Source organism: Poecilia mexicana, unplaced genomic scaffold, assembly GCF_051168715.1.
Source record: "Poecilia mexicana isolate PSO_F unplaced genomic scaffold, ASM5116871v1 scaffold_2, whole genome shotgun sequence".
NCBI classification, from domain to species: domain Eukaryota; kingdom Metazoa; phylum Chordata; class Actinopteri; order Cyprinodontiformes; family Poeciliidae; genus Poecilia; species Poecilia mexicana.
Window position 1 is genome coordinate 15,108,478 of NW_028263371.1, and position 15,783 is coordinate 15,124,260.

General features: G+C 37.4%; 1 protein-coding gene and 1 long non-coding RNA gene across 3 annotated transcripts; one reads left to right on the forward strand and one right to left on the reverse strand.

Moving 5' to 3' along the window:
* Window positions 1–2,165: 2,165 nt before the first annotated feature.
* On the forward strand, window positions 2,166–3,965 carry LOC106927236 (interferon-induced protein 44-like). Its single transcript, XM_088011847.1, has 4 exons — window positions 2,166–2,306; window positions 2,434–2,602; window positions 3,004–3,104; window positions 3,179–3,965. Exons 1-4 carry the CDS (start codon window positions 2,226–2,228, stop codon window positions 3,338–3,340), a joined length of 513 nt encoding a protein of 170 aa, XP_087867973.1. The 5' UTR covers window positions 2,166–2,225; the 3' UTR covers window positions 3,341–3,965.
* A 7,369-nt stretch (window positions 3,966–11,334) lies between these two features.
* LOC148160473 (uncharacterized) lies at window positions 11,335–14,015 on the reverse strand. Of its 2 annotated transcripts, none has more exons than XR_015765064.1 (4): window positions 13,935–14,015; window positions 11,775–11,804; window positions 11,635–11,686; window positions 11,335–11,487 (listed from the first exon to the last, which is right to left on the reverse strand). It is a non-coding gene; the product is annotated as an uncharacterized LOC148160473 (long non-coding RNA). The 2 variants fall into 2 exon arrangements; XR_015765062.1 differs by having other exon boundaries at window positions 11,615–11,686.
* Between the last annotated feature and the right edge of the window lie 1,768 nt (window positions 14,016–15,783).

The window sequence follows — 15,783 nt, forward strand, 5'->3', positions numbered from 1 at the left end:
AAACATATCAAATTCATGGATAAGATAATGTGTCATTTCAGAGATTTACTGATTTAACCCTTGTGTTTAGAAATGGGTCTAACCGACCCCACACACGTAAAACTTGTATCATTTGTTGCAGTCCTCACACACACAAGGGTTACAACAGGACTCTCACATCAATCCTCACATACAGAACAAGTCTGAATTTTAAGTAATGTGTGTCTCATCTAGTTGTGATGTTCATTGGAAATTCTTGAAAAACTCGGGAGTTGTTTTTTTAAAATGGCTCCAACACGATCCTAACAAAATGTAAATGAAGCCCTAAGATCTCAGGAGCAAGAGGCTTGTTCTGGCAGATTATATTATTTTAATTGCAACTTTTATTTACACATTTTAACAGAAACAAAGATGAACTTCTGCAGTATGTGAAGAATTTTCAACCTCAAAATGAAGTCAAAGCCATCAGAATTTTACTCCATGGACCAGTCGGTGCAGGAAAGTCCAGCTTCATCAACTCTGTCAACAACATCCTGCAAGGGAGAATGACCCATGAAGCTCTGGCCAGCAACAAAACCTCTGATCAAAGTTTCACAAAAAAGGTCAGTACAGCTTCTTGTTTATATGTTAAGGGTTAGTTTTATTTTGGGGATTTATGACTTTTTACTCATGCATCAGTTCAGTCTCCACATGTTTGTGTGAAATGTTGAATCATATTTTCTTTAATAAAATGTGGAAATTGCTGTGATTCCTCATTCACCTTGATTTCTCTAAATCAAATTAAAATAAAAACCTGACCTGGTTGAGAAAAATGGATGTCATTTTTGGATTCAGCGGTGCAAAATAGTCCAAATTTAGTTATTTTTTTTTTTTCTTGTAAGCCGGAAAGAGAAAAAGTCCAACTTCACCTTAGCCCTAACTCTGACCCCTGACCCAAAAACAGGGTTTCTCCTTGTGGGGACCAGGCCTTGGTCCACAAGGAGCAATTGGTCCCATGGGCGTAGGTTTGGGTAGGGACGGTAGGGACATGTCCCGACCAATATTCACGGGATATGAAAAAGTCCCGACCAATTTTTGCCATATTGGCTCAAAGAACGTGGATCTACGATCTTTGATTAGCAGCAACAGGCGGTGCGCGGAACGGAAGCTTCTTAGTTTGACATTTATGATGAGCCTCCGAGACCGTGTCGGAACGGTGCTGTCGGGAGGGGGAGTCAGTTGAATCGTCGGACGTTCTTTGATTAGCTGCAAAAGGCGGCGGCTAGCTGGGCACACGCGTCTCCTTCTGAGTCTCGAGACCATGTCGCCACCAAAAAAGAAAAGGACAGACATTAGAAGTTATTTCGCTACGTCGGCTGTAAGTACAGTAAGTGGACCCATAAGTTAGATATCTATCACGCAACGCATTTGTTGTAAAGTCCGGTGTTTAGTAAGGTCAGCACTGAATGTGAAGTAGGAAAGGAAAAAGTAAAGTGTTCTTGAACTGATCTGCTGAGTATGACTGTATCTGGTTGTATACACAAGATGTATGATATGGTTATGGTTGGGGGGAGGGGGTTATTAAGCCAATGTGGTTTCCCCCCCCTTCTCAAAAATGTTCGGTGCTCTTGGGCATTTCACTGTGCTGCCGGGGGGGGGTGGGGGGGGGTCAAGGTCCCCACCAAAACTTAGACCGAACCTACGCCCTTGATTGGTCCCCACAACGTAGTATGTGTCAGGAAAATCATCCCCACAAGGTATTACAAACAAACACCCATAGGGCGGCCCTGCCCAGCTGACCAGCTGTTACAAGTTAACTTTGTGGTGAGATCTGCCTGAGTGGAGCAGAGCAGAGGTAGAGAAGGCATTTGATATGATGCAGTTTGAGGCATTGTGGCGCCTCAAAACAGCAGCGTGCTGCTCGACTATGAAGCCAGCAGGAGATCACCAACCCACCAGGGAATTATCTGGTAGCCCTGTATGCCAGTCTAATGCTAGAAACCATTCCACCAAGATTAACGTAGCAACATGTACAGAAATGTGTTTCCCAAACAAATTTAAGATTAGAATTAAACTCGTATACCTATTTTGAAGCACATTTGTTGGTCTTCTCATAATGTTAAATGTATTTTTAGCAGCTATATGTCAGCTGTTTACATAAAATAACAGCTCAACCCTTGTCATCTTTATTTGTCTTTCAGTATCAAACCTATGAAATCAAGAAAGAAGGCAGAGGAGACTTTTATCCCTTTGTGTTCAATGATGTCATGGGTCTGGAGGAAACATCTGGAGTCAAAGAAGATGACATCAAACTGGCCTTGAAGGGTCATGTGAAGGATAATTATAAGGTATAAGTATAAACTTTTTTACTCTTAAAAAAATCCTTCTTCCAACACTATTATAATTGTCTTGCTTTATGTGGAAAATATAAGTTCGTAGCAATTGTATTGAATATACATCATATTATTTCCACAGTTCAATCCTGTATCTTCTCTTTCTGATGGTGATCATGACTACACCTCTTCTCCGTCCATCAGTGACAGAGTTCATGTTCTGGTCTGCATCTATGATGCTAATGCGTCACAAATGAAGTCGTCTATTTTACAGAAAATGAGGGAAATCAGAGAAGCAGCCAGTGAGCTGGGTAAGAAACAAAGATATACCATAAACTTGTGTTCAGTAAAGCAACGTAAATGTAAACCCAAGAATGCAAAATACTCAAATTTTATGTCAACAATCAAAAAGGTTGATGGTGTAAAAATTTAAGAAAAAAAGAGGAAACATTCTGTCATTCCTAAACATTTTATGATATGTAGAAAAGCTGTACTATCCATCATGGCAAATAACAAAGTGAGAGGCCTTCAGCTCTAAAACATTAGTGTCATTTTACAGTTCAGTCTTTTTTGCATTATGTTGTAGCTAGAACTTCAAAAACTTGCACCTACAGCTCATCTGAGAATAATTAATGTCATGTACTTGTTAAAGTATATTTACTGCTGATACAATATTAAGATACAAGAAAAAGAAAACTCTCTGTATCCACAGGAATCCCTCAGCTGGGGATTCTCACCCACATTGATGAAGCCTGTCAGAAAACAAAGAGTGATCTGAAAAACGTCTACAAGAGCAAACATTTAAAAAAAAAAGTGAGTCAGAAAAATTTATTCAAACAGGAACAAAAAAAAACCTGATTCAAAATAAATTATTGTGTTTTATGTAGATGGGTGACTTCAGCTCCAGCCTGGGGATCCCAATGAACTGCATCCTCCCAGTGAAGAACTACAGTGATGAAATTCAGCTGAATCCAGACGTCGACGCTCTGATCCTGAGTGCTCTGAAAATGATGATTGACTTTGGAAACGACTACGCTGACAAACTGTGAAGCCACATAACAGTTTGTGGGGATGTGCATGGACATCATAACAGTAACATAGTTCATATCAGTGAAAAATTATGAGGTGAAATATTTAATATTCAAAAAGGTTAAGGTTTGATTCTAGTAAGTTTGTTTTTTCTTTAAATTGGTTTAATTTAAAGTGCCATAGAAGCTGCAGCAGACAACAAAATGACTTAGAAGAAATAAAGATGATGTTTTAGTCAACAAAGCAGTAAAATAAGGACAAGACATTAGATCAGACCCTCTAAGGAAGGCTGAATCAGTTTTCTGTAACATTCATCAAACTTTCCTGTTAGTTTGAAATTGCTAAAGCGATTCATGAGAAATTAAGAAACTTTAATAAAAGCTGTTTAGTGTGATAGAGATTCAGAGAGTGAAGCATCTGTGGCCTGAGTGAGTGGAGGCATGTGTTGCTCTGTTATTATTATGCCACTATGCACTGCTTACAAGACAGATAAAACCTGAGCTGAAGAGATTTTACTCTGTTATTACTATAAATGGACTTAAGTAGGGCTTAATTTTTAATATTCTAATCTTAGATGTTGTGTTTTTAATAGATGTAAGTGAAAAATCATCATAATTAACAGGCATAAAGCTTTGGAAACATGAATCTGTGTGTTATTGATCCAATTATTGTTTTCTGTGGGTTCTGAGCGGTTCAGTAGAGAAGGTCCACCATGTGCAGAGGCAGCAGCATCAACGAGGACGTCGTTCCCCTTCTCTCTTCATCCTTTTCCCTGTCAAACAATTGCTAATAAAGGCCACTACTGCAAAAAAAAATAAAAATAAATGTTTCACTTAAAATAAACAAACTACTCAATAATATTCTAATTTATTTAATTGATCTGTATGTAGAAAAGGGTTTGACACAAGAAGAATGTGTGTTTGTTCTATAAAGACAATATATATCATGTAAAATTATTTTTAACAAAAAACTCCTTTATATAGTCTGGAGTATTTAGTAAGTAGATGCCTAGTTGTGTTAAAAAATAATGAACAGCTTTGAAAAATAAGGTGTGGTTTATCAGAATGGAGCTTGAATAATCCTGGAAATTTCTGAGAAAATGTGACTGTTCTGAAATCATAATGAAAAATGTAGAATACAACATGCAGAAACACACAGAACAGCTCAAACACAGGCTGCAGGAACTCAGTGCTGATAATCAAAAGTACCAGTTAGAAGAAAACTATCTGCCTGTGGAACCAGTACTTTTTTATCAATATTAAGGAATTATTGACATAAAAAAATCTATTTTTTTCAGAACAGTTACTTTCAGTTGTACTAAGATATTTGCACTAAAAGCTAAGCTAAAATACTTGGAAAATGTTGTGTTTTTGGATGATAACCTTCTTCATGTTATCAGGTTCTATTTTATTGACATCTTGATTTCACAGGTAAAGCAGACGGCTGTAGTGATGGGAAGTTCAGTTCTTTTCTTTTGATTCCTATTCAAGACACTTTGACAAGAATGACTATATATGTAATATAGGCAGCTACAGACTATCTTTGTTTACATTTTTGGTTGGTGGTGTGCCTCGAGATTTTTTCAATTATAACAATGTACCTTGGCTCAAAAAAGGTTGAAAAACACTGGTTTAGAGCAGTGCCTTACCAAACACTTCGTGAAGAAGCTCAGAATCATTGGACCCCAAGTACCTATAATCAAACCTTTCCTTTCCTTCTCCTCTTGGGGACCAAGAAGCAATTGTGACATGTTACCTCAAACCTCCAGCCTTAAATGTTAAAAACATAATGTCAGGGCAGCAAGTTTCATTTAGTCTGATTTAAAACATATGTCTCCTCTTTGGCTCTTTCCTTGGTTCTCAAGAGATACCAAGGGAACCCTGAACCCTGCAGGACAAAGTTCTGCAGGGTTCAGAAGTTCTTCTCACAGTTCTCACAGTTTAAAATATATTTTTGAAGCTATTTGCTTAGTGTTTACATAACATTTTAATCTCTTTTTTTTCTTTCAGTATCAAACTTATAAAATCAAGAAAGAAGGCAGGGGAAACTTTTATCCCTTTGTGTTTAATGACGTCATGGGTCTGGAGAGTGGAGATGGAAGAGGAATCAGAACAGACGACATCAAACTGCCTTGAAGGGATACGTGAAGGATGGTTATAAGGTACAAATACTATACTTTTACTTCTTACTTTTGAAATGATCTTCAATATACCATATAGCCATATAGATGAGTGGTAGATCAGGCACAGTCCTAAATCCATCACTATTAGCTTGCCTTATGAGGTATACACATTTAATACCAGTTTGACTTAATGCGCATCATATTTTTCTCACAGTTCAATCCTTTATCTTCTCTTTCTGGTGGTGGTCTTGGCTACAACTCTTCCCCGTCCATCAACAACAGAGTCAACGTTCTGGTTTACATTCATTCTGCAGGACAAATCAAGTCGTCTATTTTGCAGAAAATGAGGGAAATCAGAGAATCAGCCAATGAGCTGGGTAAGAAACAAACTGTACAATCAAACTTACATTCACCAAAACTTACATTTATTGTAATGTAACAATAAATACCAGTGAGTAAATCATGTAAACACTTTATGTCGATAACCTCAGTTGGTTGTACAATGTAGGTGGAAAAAAATGTGTTGCAAAAATGAAATTAGCATTTATCCACAAGGGTTTTTTAGTGTCATGAAATGTTTCCACTTTTTATGATTTGCTCCTAATAATAATCTAAGAAGCGCTTCTCTGCTGTACTTGTCAAAATGTATTTATTTCTGGTAACAAATAACATTACCCATGCAAAGAAAATCTCGGTATCCACAGGAATCCCTCAGCTGGCGATTCTCACCCACATCGATGTAAAATGTAGTTTATTTGGAATATTTCTAAGAAACTTCTATAGAGAAAATATAAAGACAAAGGTGAGTTGTAGAAAGTTATTCAAAACATGAGATCCTCCCTCACGGTATTAGACTCTGAATAAACTTTTTTTTTTCAACAGATGGATGACTTCAGCTCCAGTCTGGGGATTCCAGTGAACCACATCCTCCCAGTGAAGAACTACAGTCATGAAATTCAAATGAATTCAGACGTCGACACTTTGATCCTGAGTGCATTGAAAGTGATGATTGACTTCGAAGACGACTACACTAAAAACAGTGTAAGTCTACAAAACAGTGTGTGATATGCATGGAAATCACAGCAGTATGTTTGTTCATGTCAGGGTTCTCAAAGAAAATTATATACATTTTTCCTTTTATCAGTCAGGAATGCACTTACTTAAAGAAATTGTTTTTTATTAAGTTGGTTCAATTTAAAACATACCAATGTTGGGAATCAAAGTTTGCATTCATGTTTGGCTTTTATAATTATTAATAATTATGGTTAATTTATCATTAGTGAAATTATTTATAAAGTTAAAGTTTCTTTAGTAGCTCAATGCAGCAATTCATGTATCAAAGGAATCAGAAGTCAAATTCATTCCTTTTGAAGGAATGAATTCAAAAATACAGCATCTCTCTGTCTTTCTTTCATTGTTTGATGTGTATTCAACAAACTGAATAGATAATCCAGATAATCCTATCACCATCAAACTGAATATATTTAACTTTTTTCTTCAGTGAGGAAGTTTTGAATCAGTTCACTTGGAATGGTAAAAAGTTGGCAAGACTCTGAATGTAAAATGATCCTACTAACACTTTTCGACTACCTTCTCCCTACGGTCCTGCAGTAATTTACACAAATACGTTGCTCCCTCAGAAACAACCAATCAAAGCTAGGAGGGTTTAGCACCATCATCCACAGTGACGGTGCTAAAACGCACTGCTCACATCCTCCTGCTTGCTCTCCGCTATGCTACAGCTGGTTGACCACAGTGTTGCCTGCCATAAATGCTCAAGCTTCTTAGCATGGCCATCGATAACAGTGGCCATATTTTCTAACAAATTTTCGTTAAGTGGTAAGTTGTTTCTCCACTAGCACATTGAACAGAAACTACTTGAGCTTTATTGACAACACTAAGACCCTCCTCCTGGCTCTGATTGGTTGTTTCTTTCTAGTAGAAATGCATTTTAGCAGACAGCAATACTAGTTCAGGACAGAGATGGAGGAGGTCAATTTTTACAGCTTATGTCTCATAACATACTTTTGTTAAAGTTACGTATTGCAAATGCTTTAAAGAAGTTCTTTTGTAGTTTTAGAAGAAACAATAAATTTTAATATTTATTGATTTAAAAGGCTCAACAAAAAAGTAGAGAAACAAAAAGAAAAATACATGGACAACAATTTGGAGAAAAAAACCCCAAACTCTTCTTTCTTTGTCTCTCATAGCACATTTGTGTTCCACTGATGGAGAGTGATCCATGTAAGTAATACAGGATTGTTTGGTTGAAATACATGTAATTAATTAATTACATGAATTTCCTCTCAGTTTTAAAATACCAACCTTATAAAATGAAACAAAGTTACGGTTAAAGCATTAGAAATGAACATTATACAATGTAACTGTAAAGAAAGTAAATAGCCACTAGTAGTGGTTTATCAGGTCCAGAGGACTACAACGCTCTTCACACTACAGTTAGACATTCAGACACATTAACATGCTGATGGTGGTAAGCTACAATGTAGTTACACCTGCCTTGAAACAGCCTGACAAAGGTGAGGCTGCCATCAGCATCACCGAGTCCTCTGACCAGTTTGAATTTAAGCCTAAATCATTGATGGCCACATTCCAGTCCGGTAGGTGGCGGTAAATGCACCTTAAGTTAGTTATTATCCACCAATAAAACACAAAAGAAGAAGAAGAATTTAAGCATAGGCGTCATTTTCCAGGTGTCCCCACACGTACTACATTGGATTCAGGTCCAGACTTTGACTGGGTCACTTTTGCACATAAATAAGTTTCGATCTAATTGATTCCAATGGCTGTACAGTTTGGGGGTAAATGTACCTATAAAGTCTAAAGTTATACACCCTCTGACAGGTTTTCTTTAAGGATTACGTTTTGATCTTTAACACAGTAAGTACAGAGCAAACATTGTAGGAGGCTGCTGCTCAAGTTTGAATCACTCAGGCAGATGAGACTAGATGAATATCAGACCTGCTAAAACAGATCCTGAAATGTGACTGAAATCCACATTGTTTTGTTTAGGTGTTTTAATATTGGCTGACTGGTAAAAGATATTCAGCAAAATTCTGACTACTAGTTTTATCTTTGCTATTATTAATTATCTATAGTACTTTTTTAAAAAGGTTTTGTTGGCTCTTTATTTGAAAGTAGTTTGACAGGAAAGAGGGTAACGAGAGAGGGGGAAGACATGTGGCAAATGTCGCCAAGCCGGGAATTGAACCTGGGACCACCACCACAAGGACTAAGACCTCAATATGTGGGTTGTGCTTTGCCCCTGTGCCACCACAGCACCCTACGGATTTTCATTACTAAAGTTTATTACACTGAATCTTCCCAGCAGCATTTAGGACATCTGCTGCTTCACTTGTGTCCACCTCAAGCTGCCAAACCGTCTCTTATTGTGACCTTTTGTCTCTGAGTTTTGGTCAACTTTATTAAAGATCATTACAGTTTTCTTTTATACTTGAAAAGGCATGGATCAGAGGAAAAACAACAAAAACATTTAATTTATTTATTCTTTATGTCTTTCATTATGAACTGATCTTCAGAAATATCAGAGTAACCTGATCAAGCCACATGAAATTAGAAAGTCAGCTTTTATTTACAAGTTTTATGCAAATAAATGAAGCACAAAATCAATCAGTAAGACCAGCCAAATAAAAATGTCCAAAATATATCACAAATCCATAAAGATAAAAATACAACCCTTAATGCTGAACAGTAGCTAAATGTTGGGTTTAGCTACTGTAGATAAGGTAGAATCTATGTTTATGGCAAAGATTCTACCATATTGTGCTATAACTGAACTATGGATTTTTCTTGTAAGTGCCTTACAATTTGTAATGAAATATAATGAAAGCTTGATGAGTTAAACTTCATAGAAATATTTAGTCTTGTGGTCAATCAAAGACCAGAGGACATAAAGACATTTTAATGGTTCTAATATCTGAGTAGACGACATTTTAACAGCAACAACTATAAGATCAGCTGCAGTTTAACTATTTATAAATGATGCTGAGATGATTAATCTAGACCAACATAAAGAAAAGAATTACAACAGTCAATGTGAGAGATAATAAAACCATGAATAATAAATTCCATTAAAAAAAGAGAGATTAGACTTAAAATTAGCAAAAGGTCAAAGTTCAAAAGAGGTGGCGGTAATGACATCATCATGTTGAGCTTATGCTTCATAGAAAGGTTCCAGTGGCAACATGTGCAAAATAAACAACGATGGTCCCAACATGAAGCCCTGAGGAGCCTCAGAAATGAGTAAGAGCAAACAAAGAGGAATAATTATCTGACAGAGAAGCTTAAAGACATTTTAATGATTATTTATTTTTCAATGCCTTAAGCCCTGAAAAGCAAATTTTGCCGTTTAAATACGGAGTGACAAGAGAGAACTTTTATTCTTGATAATTTAAATTTGTATCATAAAATCATGTTTGATAAATTAGAAGTGAAACACATTATATAGGTTAATTACTCAGACTGATGTTTCCTGCCATTTATTTCTGTTATATAACTTATTGTACAGCTAACAAAAAAAAGACACTTTTTCAGAAAGTTTTTCAGAAAGTACTTTCATTCTGACAAGCCTCATCAGAACATATGATTTATTAAATATGACCATACACTGTATATAGACTTCTTCAGATCTTTTTTTGCCTAATTAGAACTTGTAAAATATATTTTAATACAAACCAAAAACAACATGATTCATTTCTGGTGTCTAACTTAATAATCCTTATGTTTTAGACATATAATATTTTTAAAATAATTCTACCACTTTGTTTCCAAGAAGAAATTATTTTTTGAATTTCAGCAAGTCGATATGTGGCTACTTAACAGTAACTTAGTCATAAAGTGGAGGAATGCTTTCTCTCTGCTTTTGCATGTTATCTAGTTCAATCTCTTTTTCCATTCTATTACTTATAATTTGGTTCCCTTGTTCTTATTTTTCTATTTTTTGTGAACCTCGTTTACTCCGTCTTTTTTTTCTTAAAAATGTAACAATTTGATCCGCTGCCTTGTCATTTTGTGAACATTTCAACAAGCCCGGTACAGATTCATGAAACAGAACATGAACATACAAGACAACATTATTGAAAGTGTCAGACCAATTTGTCCCAGCAGTGGGGTAGTCAGGATCTCTGGTGTGATGCATCAAAACCAGGATGACACTTTTAGCATCTGTTGAAACAAAAGACAAATGCTCAACGTTTGAATTCGACACCACTAGAACAGACTTTTCTAGTTCAAAAATTTCCTTCATTTATCTATCTAAAAAAATCTGAAAATTCAGTACCAAGGACACTCTCCACACTTTAGCTTGATATTTTCAATGAAAACATCCAAGATTTTATTCAGGGTTTTAATGAGCTGGTCTAAAACATTTGACCAGCTCATCAAACTTGCGCTTGATCAAACCGATTCTACAAGATTCATTTGAAATTTGGTGAGTTTTCTCACAAGGCATGGGGGATCTAAAGTTATCAAAGTTTCTCATCTCCTCACTTATTATAATATGTTGAAGCAGCGGGGCCAAAATTCAAAATAAAGGAAATCGGCACCAATAAATCGATTTATCAATCTGAATCCAGCACCATACAGATTTTCAGTCAAAGATTTGGTGGGTGTGGCCTAATTCATCCCCTAGACGTATTAAAACAAACAACACCAAGGAATACTTAGATCTAGGATTAAGAAATTTACTACCAATATGCAGCGTCTCAAGACCTACAGAAAAATCTCTCTGAGCCCCAGAAAGAAAAACATGATGTACTGCAACTTAGTATAGACACATAACAAAAAAAGTTTGGCAAGACATTCCTGATTATATTTTTTAACAAAAAAAAATAAATACATACTTTTCACTTTATCCATGGCTGCTTCCACATCTGAGCCAACACGGGACGTGATGGGACAATAAACAATGTGGTCTTTATATAGCTTGCTGATATTTCCCTGGAGCTTCTTCTTAACTAGTTTCTTAAAAGCTTTATCTGCTCCAAAGGTTTCACCTGTAGTTTCATACTAAATACACAGTTAAACAACAAAGGGACAATTACCATATAAAATAATGCCAACAATGGGATTTCAACAAGACGTGATTGTAGGAAAAAGAACAATGTCGTGTCTCTGCTTGTTTTACATCTGTTACCTCAAGTTCCTATTTCTTACATTTTATCAGCTTCATCATAGGTGCATTTTGTTGCCCTTACCTGCGCTTTTTCTGAAAAATAAAACGGTATGAAAAGTGAATCATTATAGAATTATTCAGTGTCAGTTTGGTATTAATATGAGCAGAGATGATCACTCACTAGTCAGGTTTTTCTGCATCTTGTGGATCCCTAGCACAAATAAATACACATTAACATTAATTAGTTACATCCATCTTTCCATTTGAGCATTTTTAGAAGTACAGTGGCTGGCAAAAGTATTCCTTGAACTTTTCCCTGTTTTGATACATTACAACCACAAACATAAATATATTTGTTTGTTCATAAACATATTTAATCATACTTCAACAAGGAAGACGAAGTGGTGTACAATTGTACAGTAGAAAAGAATTATCAATGATACAAAACATATTTTTTTACAAATAAAAACTGGAAAGTGCGGTGTGCAAGAGTTTGTGAACAGCAGTTTTCACGTCTTGCCACAGATTCTCGATTGTGTTTAGGTCTGGACTTTGACTGGGTCATTCTAACACATGAATATGTTTAGTTTAAAACCATTTCATTGTATCCCTGGCTTTATGCTTAGGGTGGTGGTCCTGCTGGAAGGTGAACCTCCACCCCCATCCAGTCTCAAGTCACTGCTGTGTGTTTGGCTCCATCAATCTTCCCATCAACTCCAACCATCTTCCCTGTTCTTCGTGAAAAGAACCCTCCCCACCCACAGTATGATGCTGCCACCACCAAATTTGGGAGTGGGGACCGTGTGTTCAGAGTGATGTGCAGTGTTAGTGCTCCACCACACATAACAAGGCAGAAAACATCAGAAAGTTCAATTTTGATTTTGTCTGACCAAAAGTCCTTCTTCTACTTGTTTGCTGTTTCCCCAACCATTGGCTTCTGGCAAACTGAAAACGGGATGTTTTATAGTTTTGTTTTAACAGTGACTTTATTCTTGCCACTCTCCCATGAAGACCACATTTGTGCATTGATGACTAACAGTTGTCCTGTGGACAGATCCTCCCACCTGAGCTGTGGATCTCTGCATCTGGTCCAGAGTTACCATGGGGCTTTTGGTTGCATCTTTGATCAGAGCTCTGCTTATTCAGCCTGGAGGTTTAGATGGACGACCTTGTCTTGTAGGCTTACAGTTGGGCCATGCTATTTCCACTTTCAGATGATGGATTGAACAATGAGATGTTAAAAACTTGGGAAATTGTTTTTATGTCCTAAGGCTGCTTTAGACTTCTCTACAACTTTCTCCTCAGCCTGTCTGATGTGTTTCATGGACTTCATGATTCTATTTGCTCCCCAATATTCTCTGAGCCTCTAAGGCATCACAGAGCAGCTGGATTTGTTCTGACATTAGGTCACATACAGGTGGACTTTATTTAGTCATTAGCAGTCAACAGGCAACTTCTGAAGGCACTCAGAAGAAAGGGGGCTGAATACTTTTGCACACAACACTTCTCAGTTTTGTAAAAACTCTTTTGAATCATGTATATAACATATTTATAATTGTAATACTTTTTTTTTATTTGCCTTTACAGAAAAAAAAAACTGTCTGTGCTGAATTGCTGTGATGTCAGCTGCTTAAATTCACACTGTTCCAAAACAAAGCAGTGAGAACCACACCGAGGATAAAGATTGATTCATTTATTTGTTAAATGCATATCAAGTTTTAAAATGTCCTCATGTGTAAATATGCATTTTTATTTATTGGATTGTGACACTTGTGACAGACTGGCAACCTGTCCAGGGTGAACCCCGCCTCTCGCCCGGAACGTTAGCTAGAGAGAGACCAGCACCCCTCCCGACCCCAAAGAGATGGATGGATGGATGGATTGTGGCACGTTTGGCTTTCCATACCTGCCGCGGTCCAAATTGTTGGCATAATATTAGAGGCCACGTATTATGTGACATTTTTAGATTGGACCTCTAAATGCTGTACGTTGAACCTTTCTTAGCTTTCTTTAGAGGTTCTACAGCAGCAACTTAATTCTGTTCATCTCCAGCCCAGATCTTGTGAGCCTCGGGGAGAAACAGTGGTAGAAATGGTAGGTGGAGCGGAGCGTGAACTGAGTGGCGCTACCATTACCCAAAGCGGAGGTAACGTCACCGTAACGACACCGCAGCGGTAACGATTTGAGGGCGACTTATAGTCATAAATGCAAGTGAATGTCCAAGTTTTAAGACGAAATCAAAACTTCCTTGATCAGCTACATTTCTCACATAAATTCCTTTCCTTTTTAATAACAAAAAAATCAACACAGCCCAAAATGACTGAAAAATCTTGTCTCCTACCTTTGTTGTTGGTGCTGCACTCAGAGAACTCTTTCACTTTAGGACAAACCGCGTCGTTTACAGGAAGCTTGTGTGGCAGGAAGAAGGTGGAGGCTGCAGCTGCTGGCAGGGTGATTGCAAGTGAGCCAATGGCGCCACAGGGCGCTCAGCATAAAAGCAGAGGTGAGCTGCAGACTGACGCTGTCTGTGTGAGTACAGATGAGGTTGGCCTGATCGGTAGGTGGATTCAGTGACAAACCTTATTTTTATCCCTTTGTTTTAAACTTTTTATTATTATTATTTCAGTTCTTTCAGTTCAAAATTACTGAAAAAACTTAAACCATTAGAAATTACCACTGTATAATCATCCATCCATTTTCTTTACACCCTTGTCCCTTATTGGGGTCGGGAGGGTTGCTGGTGCCTATCTCCAGCTAATGTTCCAGGCAAGAGGTGGGGTCACCCTGGACGGGTCGCCAGTCTGTCCCAGGGCAACACAGAGACACACAGCCATGCAGACACACACACACACACCTAGGGGCAATTTAGACAGACCAATTAACTAAAGCATGTTTTTGGCCTGTGGGAGGAAACTGGAGTACCTGGATGCACAGGGAGAACATGCAAACTCCATGCAGAAAGACTAGGACCGGGAATCAAACCCAGAACCTTCTTGCTGCAAGGCAACAGCTCTACCAACGGCACCACTGTGCATTATCTACATTATCATCCATTTATTTCACTTTTATTTGAATGTTATTTTTACTCACAAAAATGCACTAACTTTCTCACTGATGCTTTGAATCTTTTTTGCACACCACCTTGAAGCTGTAGTATGTAACATTTATAGAAAATATGTTCTTTACTCTTTTGTTTCGACGTAAGCAATTTTAAATATTTTTTGCTGTTTTTAGTTTCTCAATGGTTTCCACTTAAGTATATTTCATAAACTTTATGTTAAAATCTATCACCTTTTAAGTAATTGTTTTGACCTAAGCATTACTTTACTTAAGTACAATTTTCGTGTATCTGTACTTTACTTAAGTAGATTTAATAATGGGTACTTTCTACTTTTACTCCACTACATTTTACAGTAAGTATCTGTACTTTCTACTTCACTACATTTCTACAAAAATGTCGCGTTACTCGTTACATCCAAGCCTCGTTGCTCTTTTTGTCCATTAAAATGTGAAGTTCAGGGACTTAAGGTGGCGCCGTACAATCCAAGCAATAACGTGACTTAGTGTCTGTTGTCACCCATCGCCTCCACCTTTACTCGCACGCGGAGCTCCAGACATGCGCAGTGGTTTCCTCTGAGCGTCAGTAATATAATAGCGCTGCATAAATCATAAGATATGGCGACATGTAAAATCAGCAGCGCTTCGCTTTCACAGACGGTGGGGACTTAGTCCAACTTTTAGCGTCACTTGGAAGGAAAGCTTAAAGAAAGGTAAGATCTGTGGACGTGATGCTAGCAAAGCTAGCTGTACAGAGACATGTTGCATCTGCAATGAAAAAAAGTTGTCACTCATGCGCTGAATTATTGTGTGGAGGTGTTGACTGAGGTGTCGCAAATATGGGACAACGCTGTGACCAAAGTCTGCATTGATATGACATTTAGGAACGATCCGATTCTTCTGGACGGATCTTTACTGATTAAATTTATTTCAGCTGTAAGTATTTAATATCTAGGTTTTTTATGGGAATGTGGATCTTTCAGATCAATTTGAGAAGCAATTTTGAAGGTAAAACTTAATTTTTTGTGTCACGTAGCGCAGGGTGCTGGTCTTGACTTGGTCTTGGGTAGGTGGTCTTGACTACAACTCTGCTATGTGGCTCCTTGGTTGCATGTCCTCCCTGCCCACCTTCT

Coding starts and splice junctions, on each gene's coding strand:
- LOC106927236 (XM_088011847.1), top strand. CDS start 2,226: ATGGGTCTGGAGGAAACATCTGGAGTCAAAGAAGATGACATCAAACTG. Junction 2,307..2,433: donor ATGTGAAGGATAATTATAAG/GTATAAGTATAA, acceptor TTATTTCCACAG/TTCAATCCTGTATCTTCTCT. Junction 2,603..3,003: donor AGAAGCAGCCAGTGAGCTGG/GTAAGAAACAAA, acceptor CTGTATCCACAG/GAATCCCTCAGCTGGGGATT.